This window comes from Penicillium citrinum (genome assembly GCF_028827155.1).
Source record: "Penicillium citrinum strain IBT 23319 chromosome Unknown utg000003l:1.0-4596430.0:1.0-4598250.0, whole genome shotgun sequence".
In the NCBI taxonomy this organism is placed as follows: Eukaryota; Fungi; Ascomycota; class Eurotiomycetes; order Eurotiales; family Aspergillaceae; genus Penicillium; species Penicillium citrinum.
The window spans coordinates 1,298,054-1,320,831 of record NW_026622688.1 but is presented as its reverse complement, the minus strand read 5'-3'; the positions used below and the strand labels follow the sequence as shown (position 1 = coordinate 1,320,831).

General features: G+C 46.2%; 7 protein-coding genes across 7 annotated transcripts; 4 read left to right on the top strand and 3 right to left on the bottom strand.

Moving 5' to 3' along the window:
* Nucleotides 1-109: 109 nt before the first annotated feature.
* Nucleotides 110-2,120, bottom strand: N7469_003727 (putative Patatin-like serine hydrolase; the record flags this gene model as incomplete). The annotated part of the gene is made up of 3 exons (XM_056642647.1): nucleotides 110-1,343; nucleotides 1,400-1,982; nucleotides 2,054-2,120. The coding sequence occupies 3 exons, from the start codon at nucleotides 2,118-2,120 to the stop codon at nucleotides 110-112; spliced, it is 1,884 nt and encodes a 627-aa protein (XP_056502059.1).
* Nucleotides 2,121-3,779: 1,659 nt separating this feature from the next.
* Nucleotides 3,780-7,790, top strand: N7469_003726 (uncharacterized protein; the record flags this gene model as incomplete). Its single annotated transcript, XM_056642646.1, has 3 exons — nucleotides 3,780-3,862; nucleotides 4,000-7,469; nucleotides 7,531-7,790. The coding sequence occupies 3 exons, from the start codon at nucleotides 3,780-3,782 to the stop codon at nucleotides 7,788-7,790; spliced, it is 3,813 nt and encodes a 1,270-aa protein (XP_056502058.1).
* A 561-nt stretch (nucleotides 7,791-8,351) lies between these two features.
* N7469_003725 (uncharacterized protein) lies at nucleotides 8,352-10,541 on the top strand (the record flags this gene model as incomplete). Its single annotated transcript, XM_056642645.1, has 1 exon — nucleotides 8,352-10,541. One exon carries the CDS (start codon nucleotides 8,352-8,354, stop codon nucleotides 10,539-10,541), a length of 2,190 nt encoding a protein of 729 aa, XP_056502057.1.
* An 880-nt stretch (nucleotides 10,542-11,421) lies between these two features.
* Nucleotides 11,422-13,479, top strand: N7469_003724 (putative C6 transcription factor; the record flags this gene model as incomplete). Its single annotated transcript, XM_056642644.1, has 1 exon — nucleotides 11,422-13,479. One exon carries the CDS (start codon nucleotides 11,422-11,424, stop codon nucleotides 13,477-13,479), a length of 2,058 nt encoding a protein of 685 aa, XP_056502056.1.
* Nucleotides 13,480-13,769: 290 nt separating this feature from the next.
* On the top strand, nucleotides 13,770-15,035 carry N7469_003723 (uncharacterized protein; the record flags this gene model as incomplete). Its single annotated transcript, XM_056642643.1, has 1 exon — nucleotides 13,770-15,035. The coding sequence occupies one exon, from the start codon at nucleotides 13,770-13,772 to the stop codon at nucleotides 15,033-15,035; it is 1,266 nt and encodes a 421-aa protein (XP_056502055.1).
* Nucleotides 15,036-17,438: 2,403 nt separating this feature from the next.
* On the bottom strand, nucleotides 17,439-18,247 carry N7469_003722 (uncharacterized protein; the record flags this gene model as incomplete). The annotated part of the gene is made up of 2 exons (XM_056642642.1): nucleotides 17,439-18,176; nucleotides 18,227-18,247. 2 exons carry the CDS (start codon nucleotides 18,245-18,247, stop codon nucleotides 17,439-17,441), a joined length of 759 nt encoding a protein of 252 aa, XP_056502054.1.
* Nucleotides 18,248-19,528: 1,281 nt separating this feature from the next.
* On the bottom strand, nucleotides 19,529-19,804 carry N7469_003721 (uncharacterized protein; the record flags this gene model as incomplete). Its single annotated transcript, XM_056642641.1, has 1 exon — nucleotides 19,529-19,804. One exon carries the CDS (start codon nucleotides 19,802-19,804, stop codon nucleotides 19,529-19,531), a length of 276 nt encoding a protein of 91 aa, XP_056502053.1.
* Between the last annotated feature and the right edge of the window lie 2,974 nt (nucleotides 19,805-22,778).

Here is a 22,778-nt window from a genome sequence, read left to right as displayed (position 1 = left end):
GGAAATCACCAGAATTAACATGAAGCCCCCGAAAAATATTACGTAGAAACGACTAGACTGCATAAATTGCAGACCAAGACTTGTCCATTTCGCATGACCAAATCATCTATCACCGCACGTGGTAGCTTGGCTTGCGTTGCCGATTTACTACGGGCGGCGCCTCATCATCTGGATACGGTGGTCGTACTTTGCCGCCCGATGGAGGAGATGGTTGAGTGAAGAGTGGCGCGGGCATCGAGACACTGCCGTTATCATCGGTTGGTGGATACGGGATAGGTGTCTTGGGTGGTACAGGTGGAGGCATGCCATTTAGTGGGGAGAATTGCTCGGAGCTGTGACGCGGGGAGATTTGCTGCTGCGAAGAAGGCCGAGAGTGCTCATGGCTTGGTCGATAACTCGGAATCTCACCACTGGAGTGTCGCGTTGGAGATATCGGTATGCTTTCTGAAGGAGCTGGATGACTTGGGAGCGAGTCATCGTTTGATGGAGCCGTGACTAGTACGTTCGTCGGAATGGGTGGTGAACCACGAGTAGGCGGACGAGGGAAACTCTCCAAAGGCTCGGCGGGCAGTTCAACAGCGAATTGATTCGAGGGAGGCGGCACTGAGTATGTCGGGCCGTGGCTAGAGACGGTGATCTCCTCGCGCTCAAGGTCAAACGACATGTCATCTCGATCAACGCCGGCCGCTGCATGCGCAGCTAGACGTCTGTTCATGCGTTCGATCTTGGCAAAGCGAACACTTGAATCAAGGATCTGTTTCTTGACCTCTGGTCTGGATAGATAGCGCCGAGTATTGGTGCTGATGTCCGCCAGTCGATGCCACTCGTTCATGCCGAACTCGCCCACTCCAACTTCAACGTTGAGTCGACAGTAGACGTCCTTGTTGACATTACGTTTTGCAAGAGTGTCCCGCAACATCTCCTGGTGAATATCCTCGCAACCTTCGATCTTGCTAATGAGTCGTCGTCGTGCCTCGGCGAATGTACCCAGTGCGTCACCAAAGAAATCCTCCCACCATTCATGTTGTCGGTTGTTGGTTCCCGACGGCCGTCTTCCGGTGCCAATACTAATGAAGACTCCAACTTCTCGGCCAGGCCATTCGTTGACGACCGCTTCCTCAAGAACTTGTGGTGCTGGGTTGTAGGTGCCGGGACCTTCATCGATAAAGTTGTGTTGACCGATTCGGATTGGCTTGAATGCAAGCCCGGTAGCTGATGTCGCACGACCAGCTTGCCAGATCGTGCAGTCAAATTCAGGCGGGGGTTCGCGGCGAGAATCGTAGGACCGTAGAAGCACTGCAGGCGAGTTCTTCGGAGTACCCTTATATAGAGCCGTAACGGCACTAATAGCACGAATTAGTTACATTGTACCTGATATATATGCGCATTTAAGACTCACGTTTTAGTCCGGTTCTCTCGGTTATCATAGAGTAATGCCTCCGGATTCCCCCAGCGTAAGCCGTTGAGGAAAGTAGATCCCCGGTTATTAGTCTGCACCTGGGAGTATGACTGGCCTGAAGTACTAAAGCTTCCTCTGCTCGCCGAGCGCTGTGGAATAGAGCCAGGACTATATGGAAGACTGGACATTGAGGATCTCGGATCGGCATTGTTATTGGGCATATCGTTTCCTTCCGACTCCCACACCGTATGTTCGCGCACACATTCCCTAATCGCCTCTTCCAGCTTCGAAGCCTTGAACAGAGTCGATCGGTATGGAATTCCAGCGATAGTCTTATCGGTTTCAAATACCTTGCGAGTCATGCGAACGTAGACTTCTTTGCAAGTTTCCAAGTCGAGGCGGAGTCGGCCAAGCATGATAGCAATCAACCCGCCAGTGCCGGTCCCCGCAATCAAATCGAAATGGTCGCACGGTTTAGGAATCTGGTCGCGACGAGGGGGTTTACCTTCGCATTCAACATAAGTCCGATACATCAGTTCCTGAAGAATGATAAGCATAGAGTAACCGCGGACACCGCCTCCATCTATTCATTGTCAACAAAGTCAGCTTGAAGAGGGGGAGGGAGGGAGAAAGAATAGAAACAACTGCACTTACCGAGAGAAAGAATCCGCAATGGCGGACCCTTGGTGGTGTCTTTGCGACGTATAGTAGCCTCGTCCATTGTGGGTGGGTTCGTTGTTGTTTGAGCAATCGAAATTGCTATCAACCTTTTTTTTTTGTCCTGCAGCAGCGGCACCTTACCCGCGCGGGGCTGAGCGGCGCCTTATGCACTGAGGTCGCGAACGGGCGCCTGACCGATTCGATCAGAGCTTGAAGATTGACAGCGTGACACTGGTGACACCACGCGCGAACAAATGTAGCGCCAGTCGAGGATGTGTGATAAGGTCAACGGGGAAAGGCCGGTATGGGATATGGTAGAGTTTCGAATAGGCACCGGCGTAAGATTGATTGGAGGGGTTGCTTGGCCGGATAGTCACCGAATTCAGCGGTATATAGCGGAGTAAGCACAAGCCTTGGAAACTGCTTTCTTTGCTTTGATTTCTCTAGATAAATCAAGTCAAGAGCGATAGAAAGAGAGAGCTTTCACAACAGAAGGAAGAAAAAGACTGTCAATGATATTCTTAGAAATTGAATCCACTCCAAACAGGCGCATTCCACGGAACAAGCTGGGTCAGGTGACTGGTGGCGGTGCCGATATCTGACGTAATTGTGGCTGTGTGAGTCAAGGTGGGGCGTTCTGCATCAATTCGGAGTTTCTGGAAAATGAAGAACAACGCTGATTTGTGTGGAATCTGTTTGTTGCAGGACTGAAACAGGGCTGATAAAGGGTCCAGAGACCCGCTAGACAAGACTGAGCTGAAGAAATCGGAGATTCCGGGTGAGGTTCAAGTACGTATGAACTAGTTTACTGTGAATCACTACATGTATGGATCAATTAAGACATACTACGTACTTAGTTAAGACAAACGCTTAACTGATAGGGATACAGTAAGACTGTGAATTACTATGTTGTAGTAACTTTTGCTGTCTCAAGCTTGACGCTACTGTAGTAGGAGTTAAATAGCACTAGTATTTCCTTTTTACGACCATAAAAGACCCATTTCCGCTTCTATGTAATACACTAGTGTATAGGAACTGAAGACATCGAGTTTATGTGCCTTGAGTCTCTAATTACATTTACTAGAATTGAATTTCTGCGTTTTGATACCCTTATTATGGATTAGTCATATTATTTCGGGTTGGGAGGGGCTGCACGGCAACTTGCGGCTCTTAAAGTGCAGTTTATAGCAATTTCGTGATTTTGGAAAGACTCAAAGCAATGGCTCCTAAGACCTGAAGTTAAACCATATCAGACTTCACCTCATTGAAAATGGCAAGTGCCAGCAATCATTGGGGCAATTGAGGAATTTAGAGGTCTGGAGCTTGCACATTTGGGTATATGTATAGAGCTGAAGCTCAAGGCGGATCGATCGTTTTCTCCGATAAAGAAATGAGAAGAATCATGAGGTGGAAGTTGAACAGCAAGTAGAAATGTTGTTGGATGGTCGATGTCTCGTACAGTGCTGTACTGCGCATAAGACATGAAATCGGATTTATTTTCCAGAGCAGAAGGGCAAATCATCGTAAAAGATCGACCGATCGATCGCCACGTGATTTGGAGGGGAAGCCGACGAGTCGACAACGGAATTGGCATTTGATCACAAACTGTTCATCTTGTACATATATTGACGGTCTGAGATCCCTTCAGATTGCTGCTGGTTGTGCCGACATGATCGAAAGGGATCCAGATTGAGTCTACGACTGTCGCTCCCATACCAAAATGTCCGAGGCACGCCCAGCTCCTTTTCTCGAACAGCAGCGTCCAGTCAGCTCTGAGACATCCAGGGAGCGGGAATTCTATAAGTGAGCATTGCAGATGCACCTACACCTAGTTCGCGAATGCCGGGGACTAGTTCGGTCTCCTCCACTTCACAGTCGATTCCCGCATTGCTCCTCCACGTCACTCCCCTGTGCTGACCGGAAGTTGTTCCTCATATCAGATATCTACCACCGTCTCACCTGGAAAGGAAACTCGAACATTTCGATGATAACACGCGGTCGGCCGATTTCACCCCTCGATCCTCTCCAGATCCAGCAATCACTGCCTTTGCTCAGCTAGGAACCTTGCGACTCGATGCTCAACGCGCTTTGATATCACTTTTCAGTCGACATGAGCAGCACATCTTAACCGAATCCACTCGGACCCTTAGTCTACAGGATGACACCGATCATATAGCTCGCGATGGGCTCTGGATCGGAAATTGCACCATGTCATATAGTCGCAGTTTTTTCAACCCGTCAAGGTTCCCTCTGAATACCACATCGCCGCTGAAGGATCAATTGTGGGTAGTGCCCGATCTCACCCAGGATCCAAATTTCAAAGATCACCCAGACGTGACGAGCTACCCGAACATCCGCTTCTTGGCCTCCAGTCCAATCATTAGCCCCAAAGGTATCGTGATAGGTGCTTATACTGTTTTGGACGACAAGCCTCGTACATCGCTGGATTCCACAACATCCAAATTCTTACTGGATATGGGGACAACGGTGATGGAATATTTGGTGTCGGCGCGGTCGAGATCCCAGCATCTTCGCTCTGAGCGTATGATAGTCGGGATTGGAAGCTTTCTTGAGGGCAAAGGTAGTCTACGGAATTCGTGGCTGGAGGCTACTGGGAAATTGAATTACCTAAAGGGCGAATATGGCGATGATATTGAGGGAGGTATCAATAAAACGCAGCAAGACAAACAAGTGTCCGACAGTGTTTCGAAAGCTATGAAAGTATCTGGTGCGAAGAACAGATCTCTTCCTCTTCGTTCAAAGGTTGCAAGAAAGAACCACCATTTGCCTTTGAAAACTCTCCCAGAAACGACCACTCCAGCCAGTCTGGAGCGTATAGCTTCGAAGGAGGATCACCAGGTTCAGCTGGAGGACGCCTTTTCGCGTGCGGCAAACATCATCCGCGAAAGCATAGAAGTGGAGGGGAGTATCTTCTTCGACGCTAATTTCGGCACCCATGGTGCTTCTGTGGCTGCGGAGAAGTCCGATCATGAAGGTAGCGGCCATGAAAGTTATTCTTCAGCTTCGGGGGACGAGGGTCCAATTCGGGGTCCCTCCAATGCGAAAACGAAAGAGGATACCACTGCGCATGCCGCAGATTCTGGCAAAGATACTTCAAGTCCCTGTCGAGTACTCGGCTTCTCAACCTCTAATGCCTCGAGTGTTAATGACGAATCGACGGGGGATAGACGAATCGCCTTGTCCGAGCCATTTCTCGCGGGTCTCTTACGCCGATATCCACAGGGCAAAATCTTCAATTTCTTCGAAGATGGTTCGATCTCTGCGAGTGAAACAAGCGACTGCAATTTCAAGAATTTTTCTCAAGGCAGCGAGCAACAGAGGACAACAAGCACAGCCCAAAGACCAGGCAGGAAGTATAAAAGAACTCGCAAAGCGATTCTGCGCCAGGATGCCGAGACACTCTTGCAACTCGCACCCAACTCTCGAAGTATCATCTTTTCTCCGCTTTGGGATTCTCATAAAGGGAGATGGTACTCGGCAAACATCTGCTGGACTCAATCCCCCCGCCGTGTTTTCACGTCTGACGATGAATTGTCATTCTTATTTGCGTTTGGCTATAGTATGATGGCAGAAGTCCATCGGCTTAATTCAGTCTTTTCCGAGAAAGCAAAGTCAAGCCTACTTGCAGGTCTGAGCCATGAGCTTCGCTCACCTCTGCATGGAATATTTGGTATGACAGACCTTCTGAATACCAGTGTTATGAACACGCTGCAGCGAGGATTCATTCACACAATCTCCTCTTGCGCATTCACACTCCTCGGATCTATCAATCAACTTCTGGAATTTGCAAGTATTAAAGATCTTCGGGCAACCTCTGTCGCTACTCGATATACCGGTGGTCCCAATAAAGATCAACTTTTAAAAACTGTCGGGGACTCGTCGCCTGGAGAGGACCATGAGGACGCTAGGGTTGAACTTGCAGCTGTTGTAGAGGATTCTGTAGAAACCATTCTCACGGGCTATACTTTCTTTAATGTTCTGCAATATCCGGCCGATACCTCCCGTGGTGGCAAGTTCTTTCAATTAGGCCGGTTTGATACACCAGACGCAGTTCAGGTCGTTCTCGACATCGCCGGCCTTTCGGATTTGAGATTTATCACCCTATCTGGGGCATGGCACTCCATTCTGACGAACATAGTCGGCAATGCCTTGAAATTTACCCATAAAGGCTATGTCCATGTCTCGCTTAACGCAGATCCGGTGACTTTACTTGAGAGTGGCGAGGTGGTCAAGTCAAACATTGAATTGACTGTCAGAGATTCCGGATGCGGCATTGAAACCGAATTTTTGCGCAATGAACTTTTCTCTGCTTTTGCCCAGGAGGATAGCATGACTATAGGCAATGGCCTTGGTCTGAATATCACGCAGCGGATCGTACATTCTCTTGGAGGTAGCGTTGAAATCGCTTCTCAAAAAGGAGTTGGAACAGAAGTCAAAGTATCTGTTGACCTTGAGCAGACCTCCGCGCCAGACTTACCTTCTCAACACAGCATCTCAACGGTCTCATCCCTTGCATCTGCTCAAGACCTTGTTCGCGCCAAGACAGTCGGATTCATAGGCCATTGGTCTTCAGAACCTGACCTTGCTGTGCGCTCCTCTCTGCAAAATCTATGTCAGAAGGATTTCCTCATGGATATCCATCTAATCTCGTCATTCCAGCCAAACCTGCACGAGTGCGACTTTTACATCTTGTCCTTTAAATCTTTCAGCAAGGGTAATTTAGATATCAAGGCCTTTGGCCCGTCACTAAGGGAGCGAGCCTCGTCGCCAGTGATCGTTCTATGCCCGTCTCCTAGGATCGCACATTCAATGTTCGCGGAATCTCAAAAACATCCAACTGCTGATATTGTCGTATTCATCAGCCAACCATTCGGACCTCGGAAATTGGCGAAGGCATTCGAGACTTGTCTCGAACGCCAAGAAAAAGGGATTGATATCACCGCCTCTGAAGATGACCGTGCCAGCGAAACGCCGAATGCATTTTCTGCAATGGAGGACAAGGAAACGGATTTTAGGAAATCCCCGAATGTGTCTGCACCATTGTCTACTGGTCAATCAAGCGTCGACTCCATCTGGAGCGATTACTTCGGAACTCCACTTCACCAGCAAGACTCATACTTCACTCCAAAGGTACATCCAACACCCATCATCGAATCTAGCGAGGAGTCGATTGTTTCAAATTCATCCGATACCAATGACTTTTCACAGCCCCAACAACACGACTCATCAAGGACAACGGTTCTTATTGTGGATGACAACAATATAAATATCCAGATTCTAGTCGAGTTCATGAAGAAGTTGAAGTGCAATTACGCGACTGCATCGAATGGACTAGAGGCCCTTGAGTTCTTCGAAGCAAACGCGCCTTCAATTGCATTAATCTTCATGGGTAAATATCGTCTCTCACCGACTCCTCTACCTATGTGCCCCTGAGCTAATTTTCTTGCCAGATATTTCGATGCCAGTAATGGACGGTCTCGAGTCATCTAGACGCATTCGTGGCTTTGAACAGAAATCCGGCACCGACAGTCCTGTCAGGATTATCGCTTTGACAGGTGTTGCGCAGCATGACTTACAACGTGACACGATTGGAGCTGGGATAGATTCCTTTATGACGAAACCTGCACGAATTAAGAGTTTGATCCCTTTGCTAGAGGAGTGTGGTGTTATTGCTCGGAACTCGGATGGCAGTTTGAAGAAAACTGGCTGAATTTCTGCGTATTGATCGCACATCTCGTCTTGAATACCCGAAAACCCTGAAGTACATACTTCATTTATGATGACATATTACATTGACATTACGAACACGAATATCACATAGCCATGGCGTTTCATTTCTAAGGATTTGCATGTACTATAATCAATCAGAAAGTATTTCGATGCCAGAGAAGATATCTTAAACTTGTGTCAGTTGCTACGTCGATACTTTTAGGGCTAACGATGAGCCTTAAAGTCTACATACGTACTATGCACTTACAATAAGTGCATAGTATAGTAAGTGCCAACCTTTGTGTAGTTAGCAGCTTCAAGGATGTGTTGTCGGGATACGAAACGCACGAATGAACTATTGCAGTGCAAACTGGCCCCAATCTGATTACTCACACATCTTCCTCTTGGCACCTGAGCTGCTGAAAGATGCTGTTTACCCTTATTTGGAGTCAGCTACTGAGCTAGTCCCAGCAATCGCAACTATCGCCATCAGAGACTCCCAGCCTTTACCCTTGGATTCAACCAGGGTCACCCGAAATATAATCCCAAAACAAGCTCAGAAATGCGGTTGCTTTATACGAAAGAGATAGAAGATGGGAACTATGAAATCAAAGAATTCAGCGAATCAGAAACTCCGCGATATGCCATCTTGTCACATACTTGGGAGCAAGGCGAAGTCACCCTTCAAGATATGGAAGGAGATTTAGCTCGGGCAAGTGAGAAAGAAGGCTTTGACAAGATCGAGAAGTGTGGCTTGCTTGCCTGGCACATGGGTTATGAATGGATTTGGATAGACACATTCTGCATTGATAAGACCAGCAGCGCAGAATTATCCGAAGCAATCAATTCCATGTATAAATGGTATGAGCAAGCCGGGATCTGCTTCGCTTATCTTGCAGATGTGCCACAAAAGGAAATGAAGGATAGTAGGTGGTTTACCAGAGGATGGACACTCCAGGAACTTATTGCTCCCGCAAATCTCGAATTCTTCGATGCAATGTGGACGCGACTTGGGAGCAAAGAGGACCATCTGCAGGTTATTTCCGACTGTACCTCAATACCCCCCAGTCTATTTTCTGGAGGAAGCGACGTCGATGATTTTTGCATTGCTCAGAAGATGTCATGGGCTGCCAATAGAAGTACATCCAGGATCGAAGATCGTGCCTACAGTTTGTTGGGACTGTTTGGAGTTCATATACCACTCATCTATGGAGAAGGAGAAAATGCTTTTGTGAGGCTCCAGGAGGAAATAATGCGTGTTACTGATGATCATACCCTCTTCGCATGGAGACATGAGGATAGCCGAGCAGGGTTACTGGCTGTATCCCCAGATGCATTTGCTGATTCTCACGACATTATTCCATTCGTACCATTCGGCTTCCGAGGTGACGCTGCCACTTCGAGCAGCAGGGGCATCTACCTAGAGCTCAATTTTACCGGCATCGGAGGTGAAGCACTAGGGATCGCGATCCTTCACTGCAAATACAAAAATGACGAGGGTGGTCTGATTGCCATCTACCTGCAGGATACATCATTGACAATGAAGCTCTTTCGGAGAGTGGACAGTGCAAACTTTTCACGGCTTGATCTGACAAAATTCAAACCGTATCCTTATCCGCTGAGAAGGATCTGTATCGAAGCCGGTCATTTAAGACGGAAGAGAAAGCAGTCTATCAAACAATGGAAGATAGAAGCTGAGAGACACATCTACCCTTCGGACAAGATAAATAACTTGATGACATGTGAGGATCCATCGGGCCTATTGCTGGATGCTGCATGCTCGGGTGACAATGATACTGTATGGTTGCTCCTGACAAGGAGCCATATTGAACTGGATTCGAAAGCCAACTCTGAAAGAACACCCCTAGAATCCGCCATTCGCAATGGGCATAAGGTTATCGTTGAAATGTTACTTGAAAAAGGTGCTTCTATCAATATGCAGGATAGTAGCGGACAAACTCTGCTATCTGTTGCCGTTCGGTTCAGGCATAAGGATATTGTTAAATTGCTTCTTGACAGGAATGCTAAAGTCAATGAAAAAGATAGGACAGGATACACGCCGCTACTGAGGGCTTGTGAAAATGGAGACATCGCTATTATTAAGCTGCTTCTTGACAGGAACGCTGAAACCAACCAAAAAAATAGCAAAGGTTACACGCCGCTACTGCAAGCTTGTGAATATGAAGATATCACTATTGCTAGAATGCTTCTCGACAGAGGTGCCAACACGGAAGACAGGAGGATTTGTCCTCAACCTGGCACTTCGCGTATAACATCATTGACATGTCTATTATTAGCCACTTCCAGAGGGAATATTGCCCTAGTCAAGCTTCTACTAGAAAGTGATGCCAAGATAGAAGCAAGAGATTTCGATGACTCACATGCAACGTCGTTGCTATTGGCCACCACAGCGGGAAATGAGACTATTGTCAAGCTATTGCTGGAAAACGGCGCAGATATGGAGGCATATGATACTAATACTCGCTATACCCCGTTACTGGTGGCCTCGATTCAAGAAAATGTGTCTATGGCCGATCTATTACTCGAATATGGTGCGAAGCCAGACGTACAGGATCGTCATGGCCGGACACCGCTATTGTTGGCCGCGATCAATGAAAATGAGTCTATGGTGAATCTATTACTCAAAAAGGGTGCGAAAACAGATATGAAGGATCGTAAAGGCCGGACCGCTATTTTTGGCAACTCAAAAAGGAAATATGACAATTGCGAAGCTTCTACAGGAGCATGCTAGAGCAAGCTGTGATCCAGTTCCAACTGGGCCCGACTCTAACTTTGAAAAATTGACTCTCTGAACAAGTCGATACTGATTTGTCTATCCCAATACAAGAGAAGCTGATTTTTAGTGTGATATCGTGACTACAATAATGCAGGAATGACAATATGCTGGGGTGTCGGATAAAATTATAGATTGCTATGCTAAATACCGCCGTGTTCGTAAGGTCCCTTTAGATCAACAGAAGGTATGAAGATACACCACATTATTGTAATGCATATTATGTATGTCCCAATGTGCTAATACTCCACAGTGGAGAGTGTAGTTTTTAATTCATGCTCCTCAAGCATGCTGTTCATGGAAAAGAGCACCGATTCTTTGGGTTTCAATCAAGCAATGCTGTAATTCTCATTATGGCTGTCTGCTTCACTACAGTCGGTAAGAGGACCGTATTGGCTCTCAGTATGTGGCAGCATACCAGTCATCTTGTAGGATATCCATTTTTTCACTGGGGTTCTCAAATGCCGTATATTCGAGACTATTTTTCCCGTCTTCATTTTGCCAGAAATTTACAAATATGAAATACATTCTTGTAATTGTAAGCAGTATTCCAAAACTGCAAGAACTCAAAAACTTGATAGTATCTTGGAAATATAATGGTGAGAATGCAAAAGGAATAATAGGAAAGATATAAGCGTATAGAGAATTGAAAGAGAGAAACCAATCATGCACCAGATTATACAGGGTCGCCGAGCGGTGAAGAGCCAGAACAACATCCCATCTCAGCCTCAATTTCAACCATGGAAGATTTATGGATTCCACGGCAACCGACATAGACCAAGATATCAATGCCTAAAGTATCGGAAAGCACTGGGCTGCTTCAATCACATGAGTTCAAATGGCCACAGATGGAGCATCACGGAGTGGACCAGTCCCCATTGCCCCTGCTCCAGCAAGAGCGGGCCACAGTGCAGACAGCGGCAAAGATTCGATACAACCGTCCATGCCCTTTATCTGTCGAACCTGTGCTCGGCGAAAAGTGAAATGTGATAAAGCTGCCCCGACTTGTTCCAGGTGTCGCAAGGGAGGATTTAGCTGTGTCTACCAAGCACCGCAGCCAAGGTCTCAAAAACGGAAACTGGGCGATGATACCATCGAAAAATTAGCCCATTATGAGAAAATACTGCGGGAGAATGGCCTTCTGGATACTGATACATCTGAAACTGGGGAACCGTCATTTCAGCCATCGGCATCAGTCAATCACCCCAATTCAGTTGCGTCAAAAACTGGCAAACTATTGACTGGTCATGGTCGTTCACGCTATATTGATAGTCATATGTGGCACAATTTGGGAGATGATGAAATGCAGGATCTATCTAATGATGAGGAAGAGAATGAAACAAATAATTTTATCTCGAATACTGTTGGGGAGATGGCTCTAGATCCGTTGAGCGGAGCTTTGTTAGGCTGCCAGCAAGACATCTTGCAGTATCATCCGAGTCATGTAGAAGCCATGCATCTCTGGAAGATGCACGCGGAAAACGTGGAACCTATATGCAAGGTTTTACATATCCCCTCGACCGCCAAACTGGTCGAGTCTGTATCGGAATATCCCGAAACAGCATCTAGAACAGATGAATGTTTACTATTTGCAATCTACCACTGCGCAATTTACTCTATATCCGCAGAAGAATGCAAGAAGAAATTCGGACAGAACAGATCAACAATGATGCAACGGTTTAGCTTTGCTGCGCGGCAGGCTTTAGTGAATGCCTCATTTCTGAGGACGACGGAGATTTCTGTCTTGCAAGGACTATACCTATTCCTTTTATCTAGCCGTTCCACATATGATCCACACACATACTGGATCCTGACTGGGATATCTGCTCGCATAGGACAAAGAATTGGCCTTCATCGTGACGGAGAAGGCTTGGGTCTACCGCCATTCGAGGTGGAAATGAGACGCCGGCTGTTTTATCAGGTCTTTCCACATGATTCCAGAGCGAGTCAATCTGCTGGAATCGACTACGTCAGCCTACCTGAAGGCTGGGATACCAAACCTCCGCTCAATATAAACGATGACCAGATTTGGCCTGGCATGACGGAGAAACCGGTCGAGCAAAATGGCGCAACCGATATGATTTTCTGCCTATCTCGCGCATGTATTGGGAAGAGACTGGCCAAATCAGGAGGAAAAATCAACGGAGCAAGAAAATGGAGCTTGACAGAGACACAGGAGACTGAAAAGGTCATTGCTGCAGCGGAAAGCGAAGTAGAGGAGAAGTTCATTCGTTATTGTGATATTGTCAATCCTCTGCACTTCCTCACTATCGGTCTTGCAAGATCAGGAGTAACGGCCATGCGGCTCAAACTACGTCTCCCAAAAATATGGGATAAGACCGCCACCAAGGAAGAGAAGAGGGCTTTAATTCAACTCGCGCAGAAAACCTTGGACACTGATGCGGCTGTCCATGCCCATGGAGGAACCGACCGATTCCAATGGCATATCAAACCTTTTTTTCTGTGGGGGACGCGGGACTCATTCATTTTCATGCTAGCAACGCTACTAAAAGACCGAGCCTTTCTCTCCCACGAGGAAATCGAGAATGCTTGGAAGTCCATAGCTCAGCTCTATCAGAACCACGATGAACTTTTCGAGGGCAAAAAAGTGCTGGATGTAGCCCTTGGACGACTCACCTTGAAAGCTTGGGATTCTTGGCAATCAGAGCGAGGTCTTGCAGACCCAGAATTCATCGGCTCCTTGAGGCATGCGCGACGGAAGCAAGAAAATCGGCAGAACAAAGTAGATGATGGGATATTTCCATTTTATAATGCGACATCATCGAGCGATTCATCACTTACGAGCGGCGCGTCGAGTCTGGCCACCGCGAATATCAATATGGATCATGATTTCGAATTCGATATGTCGGACTGGATTAATTACTGGCAGCTATAATTAAATTCTGAATTATATGACCAGAAAGAAGATTACAGACACTCTCTTCTCGCCTTTCACAGATTGATCTTACTATACGGGACATCCAAGGACCGAATTTGATTGGCTGGTTACTCGGTCGCTCGGTCACCGAGATACTTTCGTTGGACCAATAATATCCCGCTTATGCTCGGCCCCGAGGCAAATGCAAGCATATCCTGATAGATCGCTTTTGTATAAATATTATCTCGGTTTCGTTGCACTTGGTGGTTCCTTTTTTGAATATAAGAAAGTTTTCAATTATCTAAATTATGTCAAACTTAAGGGTCCTGGTTGTGGGTGCCTCCATTGCAGGTCCAACCGCAGCATACTGGTTCGCAAAGACCGGTGCCAAAGTAACGGTCATCGAACGATTCCCTCAACTGCGGACGAATGGACAAAATATCGACATTCGGACAGCGGGTGTGTCCGTTATGCGGAAAATGCCTGGCATGGAAGAAGCTGTGCGTGCGTCCCTCCAACAAATAGATGGTATCAGTCTGGTCGACCATAATGGTCGTTCATATGGAACTATGACATCTACCGGAGACCCTGACCAGCAGTCACTGGTCTCTGAATATGAAATTCTGCGCGGTGACTTGTCACGCATCATAGTTGACTTGAGCAAAGACCATAAAAATGTCGACTACGTTTTTGGAGAGCAAGTTGCCTCTATGCAGCACGACGAGAAGAGCGACGGGCCCATCCAAGTCGATTTCATGAATGGAACACCACCCGCAGAATTCGACCTTGTCGTCGCTTGTGATGGTGCAACATCCAGAACTAGAGCACTTGGACTCGGCTGCGGTGTGCGTGACTACATGCGACCCGTCAACTCATGGGCGGCTTATTTCTCTATCAAGAAAGACCTTCTTAACGGGAGCCAGATGGGTTATGGATATAGCGCTATTGGTGGCCGTACTATTGCCATTGGCCCTGACCCCAGCGGAGGAAATCGTATCACACTTATGAGCATTCAACCACGCAAAGTTCCTGATGCAATGTCGGGATTTCGCCAGGCGAACAAGCTCGGCACCGATGCGTTGAAAGAATTTGTTGCTCAGCAATTCGGTGGAGCAGGGTGGAAATGCGATGAGGTACTTCGGGCTATGATGGAATCCGATGACTTCTATGCCAGCGAATGGGTCCAAGTCAAACCGCCAGCCCTATCTAAAGGGCGATTTGTCATGGTTGGTGATGCCGGCTACGCTCCCGGCCCAACAGGCACTGGCACCAGTCTTGCTCTTACCGGTGCCTATATCTTAGCAGGCGAGGTTGGGAAAAATCGAGGTGACCTGGAAACAGGGCTGAAGGGGTATGAAGAGCAGGTTCGCCCGCTGGTCAACGAGATGCAGAATATCCCACCGTTGGTTCCTGGGGTATTCGCGCCTCAGACTGCTTGGGGCATTTGGGTGAGGAATTGGATTTTTGCTTTTATTTGCTGGAGTCGTCTTCCGTGGTTCTTCAACAAGTTATTTGGCAGTGCTTCTGTCCATTCTGATGTGTATGAACTACCAGAATATGAATGGGAGTCCTAAGTCTACTTCTTCTATTACAGGCTGCTCGTACGGAGAGAAGTGCTGGTACTCAGGAAAAATACAGACTCACATGTCGAATCAAAATTGACAGCAATACTATTTCTACTATGATTTCTTTGTAAACCCCGTACGCGTGTGTTCATAGTCTCTCGAAGGGCTAGGCCCTAGGTTGATTGTTTGGTTGAGCGGTCGTCTCTGCAGAATTCTGTTTCTCCTATAATCGAAATAACATAAGTCTTCCATTATTTTCAGAGCGTTTTAGTCGGACATATTCCGTCTCCGCATTCTTACCCATGGCACTCGAGGTCGCATATTCGTGATAATCATTTTCATCTGGTACTGCAAGTCAACAAAGACGAAAGCAACCAAAAAATAGCAAAAACAAAAACATACAATAGCAGGGATTCGCATGTGGTCACCCACCATACTACTAACCTGCCGGCGTGTGGCTAAAACACAGCAAGTAGTGCAGTGGGTGCCGTCCGGGTGAGAATGGGGTGAGCCGGGGTGAGAATCATACTGGGTTGAGCGACCACTGCACTGACTCCTTTTAGCTCAGTTTGCTTTGAATACTATTGAGCCAAGGTCTTCCCTTGAAACGATCGGTCTTTTGGCATCTGCACATAATCTCTATGCCTGCTTATGGATATAGTCGGCGATTGCAGATCTAATATACAAAGTGATGCTTTCTGTTAGATCACGATTTCAAAGACTAGGTTCTGGTTATCGCTCAAAGCTTTTTTAATATTGCAGACTATTTTCATCGATAAGAATAGAGAAGGTGAGCTGTATAAGATAACAGCCACTCTCTACCGAATTTAGCGTACCGAAGAAGAATTTAATCTCTAGTTGATATACCGAGAAACGATCTAACCTTATCTGGTACCTAGTAGCATGATGACCATATACGAATCTCTGCTGTTGTATATCCGTACTCACCCAATCTTCTTTTTTGATTCGTTGGATTTAGTGCCCTCTGTTCAGCCCTTTACCTGAACACCCTGCAGACCCCTGCACGGATGACGTGGTACTTGGTTAAACCTGCCGTACTTTTTATCACCACTCATACCTCCATCATATTGCCTTCCTCCGGTCTCCAGCAGACACTTGGACTTTGTTGCCATAACGACAGCATGGTTAACTAGGGTTGCTCAATTGATGCATGCCGACTTGTCCCGGGGATCGTTTCTCGGTATATCAACTAGAGATTAAATTCTTCTTCGGTACGCTAAATCGAGGCTTAATCTAGTTATATGGCGGGCCCACGAATTGTTGGAAGTTTGTATTTTAGAGAAGGGTATCTGTGATCCACAGTAGGAGTATCCCCGGTGGGATGCTTTAGTACGGAGTATCTGTACTAATGTTGCCAGCTAAATGGAAGAAACCGCCACAATATCTTTGTATATCTGCAAGGATCCCGGGATCAAGCCGCAATTTACAGGCCACTCATTTAAAGATCGGTCGACACAATAGGCCAGTCACCCGCTACTAATAGGACAGGCTGATTACAGATTTACCCGTACTACCATTTCAAGTAACCCGGTCGCAGTAATCCACTATATTGTAAAGCTGCTATGACAAGGACCAATGCTCTGATCTCAGCGTCATGAATGCTTCTTTCGAAATATGGCAACCGTGGAGGAGTATTACCATGGAAACTATGGCTTACATGCGGTCCCAAGATCCGTTGGATGAATCTTGGTCGTACAGTGTCGAAAAGTGATGCACAGAATACATGCAGAGATATCTACAAGGATGGGATGTTTCCATATGCCTCGGCACTCGGGAATATCAGGTTAAAGGACGCCCCGTCAAATGTCTAGAGATATTCGAACTTTTACTATACCTTGTTATATGCTACAATCTTCGATTTGAATTTTGAAACTGCAAGATGCATTGACCGATGAGCAGATTTGAACTCCAGTTGGAGTGAATTCCTGCTGTACATGCTACCTCCCGTCCCTAGCTCACGGTATTTGTCTCCTAAGGGGAATCATGCTTACGGTAAAAGAGTGCCATCGATTTCTCGATCTGTGACCTCATGGGTAGAAAGTAATGGGGAGATAACCAATTCCTCATTGCTAATCCATGTACAAAGAAACACAAATGGTTGGGATGCTGCAGCATAATATGCTCATCTTGGCCCGCACAGACCGCTAACGTATCCGCTAGGTTGGACTGGCTGCAATTTCTCACAGAGGGTCGGAATGAAGCCGTGTAATTTGGGACTTGGATCTTCATTCTCAGGCCATGACTATTGAGGTAGAAATTGCGGAAGTAATGAGGGCATCCCAAGCTCCATATGATTCGCTCGTCTATACTCATCGCTCATCTGGACTGCAGGCTTTACATTCGGAGTGATTCTCCAGGGGAAAAAAAAACACATACCTATTAATCCGTCTATCAATTCCCACCAACACTCTCATCATACTCATCCACCCTCCTGAACTGCCCCATACCATTCCCCACCTCCTGCCTTCCTAATGGCGTCATATCCAACAAGGCATAAGTCCCCAATAACGCCTCCATTCCGCGATCAGTTGTTCCATACGACAAATATACCTCGCCCTCTTTTGTACCCGCTCCGATCCCGGTCTGATCACCACCTTTCACAAATACATTGAGACCAAAATATCCATTACCAGGTTTCCAAGCAACCACTTCGCCATTTTGCTCTAGTTGGTCCCAGAGCTGATGCGTCTTCATTGAACTCACAAACGGAAACTTCCACCCCATCCGCTTCTTATAAGCCGATATCTCATCCACAGGTGCCGTAGCGGCCACCACAAAGTTCGTATCTCGACTATGTAGATGCTGCAAGGGAGGTATGTGATCCATGCAAAATGTACACCCCATACAGCCCTCCTTTTCACCTGGCGCCAGCATGAAATGGTAAAGGATGAGTTGTTTACGATTATTGAAAAGGTCGACGAGGGAGACTTCGGTTCCTTGCTCGGTGTCAAATTTAAAGTGGGAGGCGTTGGGGATATGAAGAAGGGGAAGGGAGTTGCGGCGCGCAGAGGCGAGAGATTGGAGATGATGGGTTGCTGCTTTTTCAGAGACGAGGAGGTTGGCACGCGCGGAGAGGTATTCTTGGGGGGTAGAGGTGATTTTGGGAGGTGTAGCGCTAGTGGTGTTGGGCTGGTTTATGTTAGTGATGCTGTGTGGTATATTATCGGAGGTATGTTTACAGCTGATTTTGAGGGCTCCATATTGATAGGCTTATTCCGTAGTCTGATGAATTAATGGTAGTTGATTCTGAGATGTTCGTAGATGAGGGGCATAAGTGATATCATAATAATAAAGGTCGCCGCACTAAATATATTCCGGCCTAGCAGCTGCATCTGCCCCACCAACCTAAAACCGTCCCCAACCCTAATGCAACCGAAGCAACATTGTGCAGTGATGGATTAGCTTGTGATTGGAAGGTGCCCCGTAAATCGCCGAAGACGAAATATGAAATATACCTTCACATTAATACATAGCATTTGAGCCTTAACCGCACATTCTACCTTGCTCACGGGATTGAATAATATTCATGAGATTTTAGTGTCAAGGGGCTCCTGACAAAGGACCTGGAGGATTAGTACGGTGAAGCCATGCACTACATGGCTTCACGGTGGAACCTGACACTTTTTTAAGATCCAGGACTCTTTGGCTACTGACCGTGTTTAGTATATGGCTTAAGTACGGCTGAGCGGACGGAAAGCCCTGTTCTCCACGCCCTGTGGTCGTATGTATTAGAGGGCACTTGAATTAGGGTTATATCCTGTGCAAAATGTTGTTCTCATTGAGATGGGTGAGTGATTCAAAATTGCAAAGATTCATATCAAGATTACCTTAGGGCAGTGGGTGCACGGATATCAGATCAAGTGGAGCCAAATACGCCAGTATCTTTCAAAAATACTAAACCTCGTTTGCTGGCTGCTAATAGGCCACCGGGGAACACTAATATGAACTACAAGGTTTCGGATTATTCAACTGGAGTGTGAAAATTCTATAATATTCTCAGGTCATACATTCGGAAGTCTGCCAACTATCATAGTATCCCGATATTTTTGATAGCCCCTGTTATACCATCTATGGCCCCTGGATCTTCGACCTCTCCACCTATCGTCTTCACGGTATCTAGAAGCCCCCTGTACTTTTGATACTGGTGCTACCCAATTTCAACACAGGCTCGTGGCCACCTTGAGAAAGATTCATGATAAATTGCTCCTTGTTGACCGTGCTGGTGCTAGACCTGACGTGGAGGGTTCCGGGAGATTGAACGTCAAACTGCACATGCTCTCGTTAATATGATGCATTCACTAAACCCAGGGGTAAGTGAGCTATGCAGATATCTGACTGACCTCTCTTACTAACTCATATGAGTCCGTGTCATCTTGTATTTGCATCTGCTTGGAGGTCTTGATCAACGCTAGTACCATTGGGCGAACCGAGGATCCAAGAACAACAATTCTCAACTGAGAAGCTCTTCGAAGACCAGTCCTCTAATGAGACAATGTTTCATCAAAGAGGATATGCGAATCCGACGAAATAATTTCATTTCTTAGTGTGGATTTGATCTGCGCGCATAGTGTTTTCATGTCCACTTCGTTCTGGGCCTTGGCGATCTCAATACCACACTTTCGTATCGGATCCCGAATACCCTGGATATCCTTTTCTGTGGCGTGGTATCCATGTCGCTCATCAGTAGGCTCACTACCTTTGAGGCTATGGGTAAGGAGCAGCGCATAAGCTGAGAGACGATTAACAGGAGCCTTCATGTATGTATCCAAACTTAGATGAGAGGAGATTTTATGATCTCTAGTATCATTTAAGAAACGTTTGAACCTTGCGTTTTTTTTTAGCCTCAACTTTGAGCGCGAAGTGAAGCTGCGGATACAGGGCACAGAATTCCAGATAAAATGGAGCAGCTTCATCGAGCCAGCTCTGAAAGATATCGGAGAAGTTTGTAATCCACGACTTTTCGTCATTTCCTCTTTATCAGTGGGTCGTATGGAGCAATTTATGCAAGTGATAAAATGGTTGATGAAAGCCAAATGTTTTCTCCGCAAATTCTTTATTTGACCCACTAGACATGATCGTAAATGGTGCAAAGGCTAGGCGGTAGTAATAAAGACAATGTACAAGTTGAACATGCCGGAGAAAATCTTATTCGGTGAGTATAATGTCATGGAGTAGATTCTGACGACTGATTTCTTTCTTTGGAACAGCAGAGAGATCCGGCTTCTCTTGCCAGTAATCTCCTCACGCGGATAAATCCCGTTTGCGTAGAAACTCCTTCACTGGATAGATTGCAAGGGGCGTAAATGAGCTTAATGATGTTACTGTAGGTGACTTTCTCTTTGCTTCAATTCCTTCTCCAGTTCCAATCATGGAGGGTGTTGGCGTAGCGGAATCTAGTGTATGCATGATCGTCATCAGAACATTTCACACCAGATAATAACCGTGTCGCCTACATACCGGATAAATACTGCGTTTTTTGTATTTTGCAAGACGATTTCTTCGCTTTGGGGACACGTTGCATCGTTCGTGATTCTCGCACCTGTGGAACTATCCCGAGCATAGGCATTTGCCAGAACCTGGCGATAAGCAGTTGAGTTGACGACCTCATCATCAAAGGCAAACAGCCTCGAGCTATAAAGTGAAGCATCATCTTCAGAGACACTAAAGGTTTGAAGGAACGTTATAAATGGACTTCGGAGCTCGCGAAGCTTTGTTCGCAGACGAAGAGATGCGGGAAGTATGCTGGGCTACCTCATTGGGGATTGCTGTATTTTGATCCATCACCTGCTTCAAGCAGTTTTGTACATGAAGTTGAATAAGCACTCACTGTCCCAGTAACTGTATGACGAGGGTAAGTGCTGTTTGAAGACCACGCATCTGGGCTGAAAGATCCTTCATCGTACTTTCACTCCAAATATAGCGTATCTTTGAATTAAATTTCAACTCTACTGCAGTCTATTGTATTTCTGACTCCGTCAGTTTTTGGATCTCGCGTTCAAGGTTATCGAAAACCACATAGCACCCCGTCAGAGCCTGATCAAGAGTTGACTCGAGACTTGGTTGGCTTTGTAGCTTAGCCGATACGGCTTCCGGGCTTTGTAACATGCAGCTCTGGATATGAGACATGGACGCAGATATCAGTGTTGTTTCTGTACATATTGCGGAAATGGTGAGATTGGCATTGTCGAATTTTCGAATTTGTCTTTAAGGTCACGCAGCGTTTCGGCAGTTTGGACACAGCTTGCCGTGAGGCCAGCTACACTCGCTGATATTGAAAGCGGATCCATGACCGTGTACGACAAGGATGATTAGTATCAATTATGAGTCCAGTGAAGCTCCAGGCGGGGTTTTATTTATTTCATGGTGAGATGTGTCGGTGCAAGATGCAGATCGTCCAGTGGGGCGCAAGGTTGACTGTTCCATTGACGCCTTGGGCAACCAATTCCTATATCATATTTTACTATGTAGCTTCGAGCGAACCTTTCCTTTTCTCTCCTTCCGCATGTGGCGATGTATGAGGAATACTCAATCAGTTAGATAGTTGCGATGTCGACTATTCTGTAGACCCGGGCTTTCTCCGTTCATATCCTTAGCTCGTCAAAAACAGCTTTGTATATACATAGTAGATAATTTGAAATTCTTTATGTAGCAATATCGATCAAGTTTATAATAAAATCTAAAGACAAGGCTATTTTGCATTGGTATGCCCTGGGTATAATTCAAAGACTAGAACCATGCAGATGCTCCAGTTGAGATATTGGACCAATGTTACCTTCGAGCAAAGGGAAGAACTTCTGCATTTCATCATCCTGGCCATTGAACAATCCATTAAACGATACATCAAACATAGGTCCAGATAGACAAAAAAATTGAGCACCGAGAGCGATTTGAACGCCCGACTTAGGACACTGCAAATCCTCACTCTACCCCTGAGTTATCGGTGCAGGCACGGCGCTACGGCGAGAATTAGTTATATGATCCTGGAAAGGATGGAATTCATAAACATAAACTGGATACTGGTATCTGCACACGTGGCTTTTGGCTTTGGCACTGAGGGGAAGTCAGATGACTATTCAAACAAGTACAAACAACCAGATGATCTCCGTGTCTTCACAATGCCCACAACATCACTAGGCTATTAATACTACATATTTATACAATTTTAATGCCGATGAATATTAAGCAAAAGGAGGAATCATAATCATACTAAGGGACAGTCATTGATCATATATGATAAACTCGCATGTTTAGCTAATTCATATCTATAACCATGAGAGATACCCACTCGCTCTCTTTTAAGGAAGAAATGGAAGATTTTCATCGAATGACGAATTCTCTAATCAATGGCAGAGCGAGAAAAAAATGAGCACCGAGAGCGATTTGAACGCCCGACTTAGGACACTGCAAATCCTCACTCTACCCCTGAGTTATCAGTGCTGGCATGAAAATGAATTGTAATGTATGGTTATATGATCCGATGGGGGGAAAATTTGATAAGTGGGTCAATACTATTGTGGAACATGGGATATGTGAAGGTTGTTTCATTCCTTATCCTAAGAATAAGTAGCTAAAAGGGTAACGTCACGTGAGGTGGAGTCTCCACGCGACCCGTGGTATCTTAACAAATACCTTATGTACTCACAAAATCACTAGACGACGAACTCAGAGAAACTTAGATCGAATGTTAAAATGTTTGGTACACAGACAACTTCTCCAACGTAAATATATAGT